This window comes from Anolis sagrei, chromosome 1, assembly GCF_037176765.1.
Source record: "Anolis sagrei isolate rAnoSag1 chromosome 1, rAnoSag1.mat, whole genome shotgun sequence".
Lineage (NCBI taxonomy): Eukaryota > Metazoa > Chordata > Lepidosauria > Squamata > Dactyloidae > Anolis > Anolis sagrei.
Genome location: NC_090021.1, coordinates 152,188,610 through 152,199,938, shown reverse-complemented (window position 1 = coordinate 152,199,938; position 11,329 = coordinate 152,188,610). Strand labels below are relative to the sequence as shown.

The 11,329-nt window shown below is 39.2% G+C and overlaps 1 protein-coding gene across 2 annotated transcripts in view; it reads right to left on the bottom strand.

The window, feature by feature from the left end:
- Positions 1-2,826: 2,826 nt before the first annotated feature.
- Positions 2,827-11,329, bottom strand: part of B3GNT2 (UDP-GlcNAc:betaGal beta-1,3-N-acetylglucosaminyltransferase 2) — a 30,144-nt gene continuing 21,641 nt past the window's right edge. The window contains exons 1-2 of one of the 2 annotated variants that reach the window (XM_067469499.1): positions 10,162-10,183; positions 2,827-5,174 (exon numbers count right to left, since the gene is read on the bottom strand). In XM_067469499.1, coding sequence (XP_067325600.1) covers positions 3,972-5,165 — 1,194 coding nt within the window. In that variant the 5' untranslated portion in view covers positions 5,166-5,174; positions 10,162-10,183 and the 3' untranslated portion in view covers positions 2,827-3,971. Of the gene's footprint in view, positions 5,175-10,161; positions 10,184-11,329 lie in introns of those variants that run through there. The other variant, XM_060784604.2, reaches the window with a different exon arrangement.

The following is an 11,329-nucleotide window of genomic DNA, read 5'->3' as shown; positions in this document are numbered from 1 at the left end:
CGTATTGACTCCAGCAAGCCAACTGGGGTGGGGTGGGGGTGGGGGGTGGCTCGGTGGCATCCAACATGGACACCTGCAAGTTGCTGAGTCGGCTTAGTGACTGGCTGTGCAAACCCTTGTGGCACGTACAGTGCTGCCTTAATGCATGGGCATGCATGGCAATTACCCAGGGATCCCATGCTAATCTAAGTGCAGACAAAAAATTAACACTAAATTTCTACTCACACACCTAAAGATTCAAATCTCACGTTACCTTGGTCTGAGAAAAATTATGTGTTGGCTTGTCTGTATTTGTAAGAGAAACTTTACCATTTTTATTGCCTGCAATGTTATGGAAGCACAATATTGCAATGGATTCACGGGAGGCAATTGACAGCTGGAGAACATTACTGAGTGTGTGCATTTTCATTATTGGAAGCAGAGCCTCCGCTGTTTGTGTTCCAATAATTCTAATTGTTTGGTGAAGGGTGAGAGGAAGTTTAAGAAAGTGAAGTGAGGAGAAAGAAACTGTATTAGTGAAGTTCATAACTAACTATTGAGCAGAAATAGAATACAATTTTTTGGATGGACCATAAAAGAGGAAACAAGATGCAAAGGAGAAAGAGAAAACAAGTACTGATTTTGTTGAGGTATCAATAAATAGAAGCTGATTTTAGCAATAATTCACATTTTTATTCCTGTGAGTAGTTGTGTAGGCAGGGCCCCAGTGCAGTGATTTGTCTGAAAGGAGATTCCACCTGAACATTAGGAAGAACTCCCTAATTCTGAGAGCTGTTCAGCAGTGGAACTCTCTGCTCCAGAGTGTGATGGAGGCTCTTTCTTTGGAGGTTTTTAAACAAAGGTGGATGGCCATCTGTTGGGGGTTCTTTGAATGCCATTTTCCTGCTTCTTGGAAGGGGGTTGGACTAGATGGTCCACGAGGTCTCTTCCAACTCTGATTCTATAATGCTGTTCAGATGACTATGATCCGGGATCGGTATTGACGTATGTAGTCTGTGTAGATGAGCCCCTAGAGCAGGGGTCCACAAACTTTTTAAACAGAGGGCCAAGTCACAGTCCCTCAAACTGTTGGAGGGCTGGATTATAATTTGAAAAAAACATGAATGAATTCCTATATACACAGCACATATATTATTTGTAATGCAAAAAAAACCCCACTTTAAAACAATAAATAATTAAAATGAAGAACAATTTTAACAAATATAAACTTATTAGTATTTCAATAAGGAGCCCCTGGTGGCGCAGAGGGTAAAACCCCTGTGCCGGCAGGACTGAAGACTGACAGGTTGCATGTTCAAATCCGGGGAGAGGAGGATGAGCTCCCTCTATCAGCTCCAGCTCCTCATGCGGGGACATGAGAGAAGCCTCCCACAAGGATGATAAAAACATCAAATCATCTGGGTGTCCCCTGGGCAATGTCCTTGCAGACGGCCAATTCTCTCACACCAGAAGCGACTTGCAGTTTCTCAAGTCGCTCCTGACACGACAAAAAAGAAGTATTTCAATGGGACCTGCTTTTGGCTGCTGAGATTGGATTGTTGTTGTTATTGTGTGCTTTCAAGTCGTTTCAGACTTAGGTTGACCTTGAGCAAGGGCCGGGTAAATGACCTTGGAGGGGCGTATCCGGCCCCCAGGCCCTAGAATTTTTGATTCATGAAATTCTAGTAGTGTTCTCAAATACATGAGACTAAACTATACGTACATTTTGAAATCTGAGTCCTCAGCTTTTCTCACAATCTTCATTTTTGAAATGTATAGCATGGCTTGGAGTGTTCTCAAGTTTGAAGCATCTGTTTTCTATTAGAACCGGTTGCATCTATCAACACAGTTTAATGTTTCTAAATGGCATTTTTACATGCATTTGATTTACTGAGAGCTTATTGTTGTGTAAGGTCTACTGTTTATATATCACATTTGTATCTTACTCTTCTAAGGAGCTCAGCATAGTGAACTCTGTATTATTCCAATCTATAAAACCAACAAATCTAATTCGAAGGATTAAGATAAGAGGTAATTAGTTCCTCTAATAAACTTTATGACTCTGTAAAGATTTCAACATAAAGCCCATAAGGAGGTGGTTCTCAACCTGTGGGTTCCCAGATGTTTAGGCCTTCAACTCCCAGAAATCCTAACAGCTGATAAACTGGCTGGGATTCCTGGGAGTTGTAGGCCAAAACACATGGGGACCCACAGGTTGAGAACCACTGACATAAGGGAAAGAAATACAACATACAGATGTTTTTTTAAAACCCAACAACTTACCATTGTTTCTCCTGTTCATTTTGATCATGTAGAATAAGTGCGTAAGGAAACATCAATGTTAACTCACCAGACTCCCATTGGATTAACCTGATCTACTCTAGTTTAATCTAAAAATTAGATTTAGACTGAAATGTCTTAAAAATGCTTAATTTTATTATCATCTTAACATAATTCTATTTATTCTGAACTTGGTATTAGGGTTATTTTCACACAAGGAACCACATGATGGCAACAGATGCACCATTACACATATGTCTGAATAGCAAAAGGGTGGTCGGGGCCTCTAAGGAAGAAGACCACATCATGTGAACCATCAAAGTCACTTGAACACAGTTGCCTAGATGAGACATTTTCTCCCAAGTATCCAGTGCTGACAGAACTCAGAAATATTGAATACACCGCATGTTTCGAAGGCCATTTGCAATTTTGAGAATAAGGTATTATTCGCTCGAATATGCATTACAAAAAAGGGATCTGCTGTCAGATGTAATGTAAGGTGGTGGTGGCCACAAAAAGTCTGATGGAAAGTTTTTAAGGAAGTAAATAAACTGAAAAAGAAATGGATTAAAATTTTCAAATTGAAAAACCATTTTATTTAACAATTTATATTTTCAACACATTTAAAATAGTGTACTCTATTTAAATATGACTGACAACACTATACAAATATTTCTTAAATATATTTAAGAAAGTGTTTTGGTCTTCAATCTGAACAATAAATACAGGCACTTCTACATATATAATGACAGTCACTGGTTTGAATAATTGTTTGATGTAACACAAATGAAGATATGGCAGGTAGGAATCAACAGTGTTTTTCTCTGACATTTTAGGCTTCACTTTAAAAGTACAGAGTTGAATAATCACATTTTCATGAGGCTGCAATCTTAGCCTCTAGAACAGGCCAATATGATTTCTGAAAGAATTAGCAATTCTTTGTGTGTTAAATTGTGTCACGTTGCCATTAAAAAATCACTAGAAAACACAGCAACAGACAAATGTTAAGCCTAACATTTAAATAAGAGACTGTGCAACTCTGGTGCCTGTTTAAAAGGCTAAAAGGTTTGTCCATTAGTGAATCCATCAGTGAAAGAAAAAATTACCTCCAAAATCACAATTCAAGCTTTAAGTTTTATAACTTCTTAGCAACAGATAAATGGCTCATCTGGACTTCCAAATGCACTGTCATATGTAGACGGCATAATTGTCTCCACCATATTTAACCAAATACTGCTTTAAAAAAAAAATCTTCCAGTAATGATTTATCATGTTTTTTATGATGTTACTTTCCAGAATTTTGAGTAACAACAGTGTCTTCAAGACAATGAAAGCAAACAAATCAGTGTGTTGATTCTACTATCACAATTGGTTACTAGCACTAGAAAACAATATAACCAATCTCACAGGATAACCAATCATTTAATCAATAATTAGTTAATCACAATGTCTGAAAGCTATGATTTTTCAATATTTTATTATGTGAAAGCACTGAGAATGTGACAGTTGAAAGGTAAGTACAATATTTCCGTGCCATATCCTCATGGTGTGTGTTCTGGTATTGAGGAAGCCTCACTTTAAGTAGTACTGGACAAACTATTTTAAGCAACTTCTGGTTTAGAAAACAAGCCACCGAATGAAGTCAGCATACTAATAATTAAGCCAAGAAATTTAAACTCAAGTTTGGAAACATCTTTTGGACAGATATATACTTAACAACTTAAATGTGGATTCTGCAAGTTTGTCCAAATCTTAATCATTTCTTGAGGTTTCCTACTGTGGACTAACATTAGGTTTGTGTATGAGCAAATATTATTCCTTTGCTTCTCATCAATATCAAATGTCTTAAAGCCTTTGTGTTTCTCTGGAGCAAGCCCAAGTTTCTGAAGGCACATCCCAATATATACATCATCAATAGGATAGAGAAGGACTTGGTCAGATATGTTGGTTAACCTTAACGCTAGATCACCGGAATAGAGAAACCCACCGCCTCCTGCATACGGAGGGTAAGAGCCTTCATAAATACTTTCAGGAATGTAGTACTTCACTTTCTTATCGCGATGAGGTCCAGCATCTTTGATAACGTCACCTATGAACAAGTCTTTGGCTTTTTCCTTGGTCAAACTTTTCAAGTAATCCAGGATCTGATGAGTATTCACAAAAACATCATCATCTCCCTTAAAAATAAACTGGGCGTCTGGACAGGTACTACTGACCCATTTCAAAAACAGTACCTCTTTCAAAGTCAAATTGAAGAAAGTGTCTCTGTAGTTCCACAGAAGAATGTCTTGGTGGGTTTCGCTCTCAAATTTCAACATATCTGAGAGGTCAGGATAATGATCCTCTGGAGGGGTCAGGCCTAACAGAAACACCCTCACAACAGTCATGTCTCCGGATTTCATTTCTTTTCCCCAAGATTCACGGATCGCTTGTCTTCTATCAAAATGCGGGATGAGTGATTTGATAGCCAGGAGCAGAAAAGGTTTATGTTTGCATTTATTTGGTTGGTCCATCAATAAAGAGTAATTTCTACACCTCAAGTAATGAAAGAAATCTTTAAACCGATCTGGCAAGTTTGGAAAACCATCAAGCTCTGAAGCTACAAACGGATCAGGTTCACAGAAGTTTGAAAAGCTACCATTAGAAGATAACCTTTCTTCCACAGTCATGTTGGAAAGAAATGCAAGAACAGGATTGTACAAGCGTTCCAGTTTCTGCTGCTGTTTATTCCAATAGGCCTTGTGAGGAGTATATTTTTTCCAAAACCTGCTATCTGGTAATATAACGTTTCTTTTTGAATTTTTCTCTTGGCCACTGCTTTTTGAGACTTCTACTATCACATATATGAAAAAGTTGACCATCATCAGAATTCCCAGCAACTTTAATCTTCTGCGTCCAACACTCATGTCTCATATCTGGAAAACAAAAAGTATAATTAGTAAAAATGTAAGAGTATATGAATATATTGTTGCAGATGAAAAAATACACGAATAGAAGAATTCAAAGGTTCACAAAAACAAAATCTCATCAGAAATCTCAGTGCCAGGGAATACACACAGATGCCTGCAGAGAACATGCAGGTGGCCTGCAGCAAACACTATGAACATTAAAGGACAATGATAGTCTCAAAGCAGGGAAATAATGAAGCTTTAAGTTCATCACTTCAGGAAACATACTTCTATCTGAATAAGAGAACCATGGGACTGGAAATCAAGCATGAAACCAATTGAAAGAAAATAGCTGTATTAAAAATGATGTAAGATTTGATAAAGCAATTCAACTGGTTCATTATATTAACATAGTACCATTTATAGTTTTCATTGCATGGTTCAAACATGGGACTAAAACAAACTGCAAGCACAATCCAGAACAGACCCATTGAATGAACTGGTGAGTGTAATTACCAGTGGTTCACTGAGTATAACTGTAGCTCAACTAGTAATAAGATTAAAGTGTTAAAGATTTCAAAAGGCCCATGTGTTGCATTACACAGTCTGCTATAACAATCATAGGATCATAGAATTAGGAGAGATCACAAATATTTTTCTCGTATTTACAATATGAAATAAAAGGGCTGGCTGCAGTCATTCTAATGTGATCATTTGACCATACGGCAGCATGTGAAAGAACTAAATATATGCAGTTAAGAGAGAAGTTACAAAAATGCAGCTGCTAGGATATTCCACATTCTCCAGAACTAAATTTCACCTTTGGCTTGCTGGCATATTCCAAAGGTCCTGAGAGTGTGAATGGTTAGAATTGTACAATATGGCTTTTGTTTGTTAATTGGAAAAATAGAGCATATCTACTGCAATAAAATGCGATAGTCGCAGAGCTTATTTAAGTACAAATGCAGTGTTGATACTGTACAGGCCTTTTATCTATCAGAACCAACTCAAATATATATTAGGAGGCTGTGGGTTTAACCAGTTGCTTAAAAGTTCTGTGCAAAATTCAAAGCTAGTGCAATGGAGGTAGATTTAGTTGTACCTTCCTTATTTGCTGTTGATTTGCTTGATTCACAGAGACCATGAAGAAGAAACACATATACACACAAACGGTTTATGATGTGTGTGTGATAAAGTCATCCCCTAGAGCTATTACATAATATCTTTATAACTTGTTAAGCAATGTAGCCAATGTAAAGCAGCAGGTATTTAGATCTCAACTAGAGATCAGGATTGAAATCTCTCTCCGGACCATTATGACGAAGATGGGTCAGTCACTCAGTCTTTAACCTCTTTATTGCGCTGTATTGTTACAATAGCTAAAAAAGACCACCAAAGCAGGAGCATAATAAATCTTGCCAAAATTTGCATGATCAGTCTCTCGATCAGCAAAGGAATCTAAGTAGATCAAACTATAAACAAAAAGGTACTTTTTTGCATTTTAGAGCACTGACCACAGGAAGCAACAAAAGCTGAAGTACTGGTTTTGATGTTGTATATCCAGTTCTACTGCATAGTGCAAGTTAGAGGACATTTTTACTCAAGGTCCTGAGAGGATATGCAAAAGTGTTTCATATTTACTGTTTCATTTTTTATTAAGAAAGTAAGAAAGTTTCAAGGATTTACCCTTTTGCTATTTTAATATATATATATAAGCAGCCTTCCTGCCTATTACAGTGTTCAAATCTGTTTCCACAATATCAAAAGACAGAAATAAAAATAATAAGACATTATATGCCCTATGCATATAAAAGAGCGAAATTAAATACAACAGAAAGTTCTACACAAATGCACCCTGGCAGGGGGAACAAGATATTGAAAACCACTCAGCCCAAAGGAAAACCTGAAGCAACTATCCAAAATATCAAGGAACCAACCAACCAACCCTTTGAAAAGGTCAGAGTTAAGGCAGAGCTGTGTCTCACCTTTGATTCCATAAATTTCACTTGCTCTTTAAACGTATGCAAGTTATTTTAAGGCTAACTTTAGAGTGCTAAGAATGTATCTGAAGAATGTAAAAGATTATTATTATTATTATTATTATTATTAACTTTATTTGTACCCCGCTAGCATCTCCCGAAGGACTTGTTGCGGCTTACATAGGCCAAGGCCTCAATAGAACAACAATGTAACAAATACACATAAATCAAAGCAAATCAAAACATTAAAGCAATAACAATAAGCAGTAAAAACAGTATAGGCCAGGCCAAATGTAATGGGTACAGATTAAAAAGTGCTGAGTATGTTGAGTGAGATATAAGGATTTTTCGGTAAGTGCAATGTGCAGACAATCTTAATCTCTAATAAAGTGCTTCTGGGACGTATTGCTGGAATATCCTATTCTGGAAAGGCGCACTGGAATAGCCAGGTCTTCAAGCTCTTCCTAAAGACTGCCAACGTAGGGGCTTGTCTGATGTCCTTGGGGAGGGTGTTCCAGAGTCAGGGGGCTACCACAGAGAAGGCCCTGTCCCTCGTCCCCACCAACCGCGCTTGCGACGCCAGTGGGATCGTGAGCAGGGTCTCTCTGGATGAACGAAGGGAACGTGCGGGTTCATAAACGGAGATGCGGTCACGCAGGTAGGCAGGTCCCAAACCATTTAGGGCTTTGTAGGTGAGCACCTGCACCTTGATTTGGGACCGGAAGATGAATGGCAGCCAGTGAAGCTACTTGAACAGGAGGGTTGACCTCTCTCTGTAAAGAGCACCAGTTAACATCCTGGCCGCCGCCCATTGGACTAACTGAAATTTCTGAGCCATTTTCAAGGGCAGCCCCACATAGAGCGCATTACAGTAGTCCAATCTAGAGGTGACCAAGGCATGGACCACCCCGGCCAGATCAGCCTTCACGAGGTACGGTTGCAGTTGGCGCACGAGTCTCAATTGTGCAAAAGCCCTCCCGTACACCGCTGACGCCTGAGCCTCAAGCGTAAGTGATGAATCCAAGAGGACTCCCAAACTGCAGACCTGTGACTTCAGGGGGAGTGCAACCCCGTCCAGCACAGGTTGCCACCCTATATCCCGATTCGGTTTTCGATCGACCAGGAGGACCTCTGTTTTGTCGGGATTGATCTTCAGCTTGTTCCTCCTCATCCAGACAGCCATAGCGGCCAAGCACTCGTCCAGCACTCGAGGGGCTTCCCTGGAATTAGGTGGAAAAGAGTAACAGAGTTGTGTGTCATCTGCGTAGAGGTGGCACCTAACTCCAAAACTCCGGATGACCTCTCCCAGCGGTTTCATGTAGATGTTAAAAAGCATGGGAGATAGAATAGAGCCTTGCGGGACCCCACAGGTCAAAGGCCAGGGGTTCGAGCAGGTATCTCCCAGCTTCACCATCTGGGATTGGCCCTCCAGGAAGGACCGGAGCTAAGACAAAACCGTGCCCCCGAGACCTATCCCAGAAGGATACCATGATTGATCGTATCGAAAGCCGCTGAGATATCCAAGAGGACCAACAGAGTCACATTCCCCCTGTCCAGCTCTCTACGGAGGTCATCCACCAAGGCGACCAAAGCTGTCTCAGTGCCGTGGCCAGGCCTGAACCCAGACTGTGACTGGTCCAGGTAACTGATGTAATCTAGAAAACCCTGGAGCTGGGAGGCGATCACCTGCTCCAGCACCTTGCCCAGAAACGGGAGGTTAGAGATTGGTCTGTAATTGTTCAGCACCGTGGAGTTAAGGGAGACCTTTTTGAGGAGTGGACGAACCACAGCCTGTTTTAGTCGAGATAGAAAAAAACCCTGCTCCAGTGATGCATTAATGATCAACACAAATCAATCAACCAACCCCTCCCTGGCCAATTTAATTAGCCAAGACGGGCAAGGGTCTAAAGCCGACGTGGTCGCCCTCACAGCACCAAGGACCTCCTCCACAGGCTCAGGAAGAACAAGCCTAAAAGAATCCCACAAAATTATAATCCTGACCGAAAAGGCTCTTTCTCCTTGGTCTAAAATTCTAAAGGGTTAATAGGAAAAATAGAGCCAGCATGGTGTAGTGATTTCTGCACTGGATTTCAACTCTGGAGACTTGGGTTTTAATCTCCTCCCAGACAAAGAAACCGATTAAGTGACTCTGAGTAAATCATACAGCCTCTGCCTCAAAGGAGCACCCCCCTCTGAACAAATCCTGCCAAGAAAACCCCATGATCAATTTTCCTTAGGGTCATCATAACTTAGAAATGACTGGAAGGCACACAGCAACAACAAAATGAAGGAAAATTGCATCCTCAGAGGTTGTCATAACCACACAACCTCTGAGGTTGCCTGCCAAAGATGAAGGCGAAACATCAGGAGAGAATGCTTCTAGAACATTGCCATACATCCTGAAAAACCTACAACAACCCAGTGATTCCGGCCATGAAAGTCTTTGACAATACAATGGTAGGGATGTTAAGGTTGTCTTAAGCTTGCTGGATATTTGAGTTGTATCCTAATAACTGAGAAGATTTTGTACATCCTCCTAGACCACCAAAATTCACTGCTTTCAATCCTTTTCTTTCTCCTGTACCCTTCCTTCATTAAATATCCATCAGAGAAGGAACAGGAAAGCTCTATGTTTAATCATGGAGTACTCAGAAACAATAATTTTAAAAGCTGCAAAGACATGGAGACAATTACAATTACAAGTGGACAAACAGAGAACCAGCAAACGGCAGATGCCTTGCCAAATGTTTCTGATGACTTCCTATAAGGGCAAATAACAAGAAGCTGAAAAGCTATTAAAATTACTTTCGTAAGAGACATGTACGGATTTCTGAATCAACATCTTCCCAGAAAGATGTACAGGGTACTGGAGTATGCTAGCAAATTCTTTTATGTTCATAATGCACTACTGCACTCCAGTTTGAAGAAGTCTTGCAATCAAGTTTCCAGAAATTACTGATCTATCCAGTTCTACCAATGTTAGTCATTGTGACTAAAGTGAGGAAATATAACTATTTTTATAAATATATTCCTACCTGCTGGGCAAGTTTTATTCATCACAGATAAATGGACAAGTGGGTACCTACAAGTCAATTAAAAATCACTATGAATATATAAGTGTATCAAAACTGTACATTTAATGAAATATTACTGTGTCACATGAACTACTCTATAAAGTATTTAACCATTTTTTCTAAAACCAAGATATGCAGTTTTACTTATGCTTATGAAAAATACTATGCACAAGAACACACAATCATTAACATGATTTACTTAAAGAGTCAACTGTAAATAAAAACTGTAGTTTCATGGGCAAAAAAGATTAACTAAATGAAATATCCATAAGAGACAATGGCAAAAAAGACAGGCATTTGCCATATTTGGCTGGACATTTCAACATATTCTAGCCCACTTGTACATTAAAGCAGCCTCCAGGTTTCATATGGCCTTTTGAATATACATCATGAGTCAATTAGACCATGACTTTATAGCCAGAAAAGAATTATACCTACTGATGGTGTAAATCTATTGCAAGAAGGAATGTTACCTATTAATTTCAGATTATGGAAATGTATAGGGAAATTAAGGAAATCAAGCAAATCAATATTCTATGTCAGTTCAACATAATATTGAATTATTGTATAAACTTCAAATAGGAAAAACTCAGCAAATGATAAAATAAGGCTAGGGAGTATAATTCTGTATTATGACCTCAGATTGAAAGGGGATCTTCCCCCAGTGAAAATGCAGACCGAAATATAAAATGTAGTGGCATTTCCCCCTGGATGCATCACAGTGCATTATTAGCATTAACGCTAAGAAGAAGAAATGCCAAAATTGAACTGAAGAGGCCCTCCTCAAATTTAAAGAAATAGCCATTCCTGTAGGATGGACTGAATGTACACACCATGAAGACAGAGACTTGAGTGGAGGGTACTACCCAATTTAATAGCTATCCTACAACTCTTAACTCCCAATAATAAGTAAGCAGCTGAAGCAAAAGCAGCTGCCACCTAGGAAGGCAACCCAAAATCATGCCCATTCAAGTAGCTTCTTTCTATATTTGGAGTTGCAGTGTTCTTAAGATAGGATATGTAGAACCTGATGACTCCAAAAAGCTATCAGGAAATCCACCCAAAACAAAATTAAATTAGGTATTTTTTGGTTTTAGAAAGAATATACATGTGCATTAATATTATATTA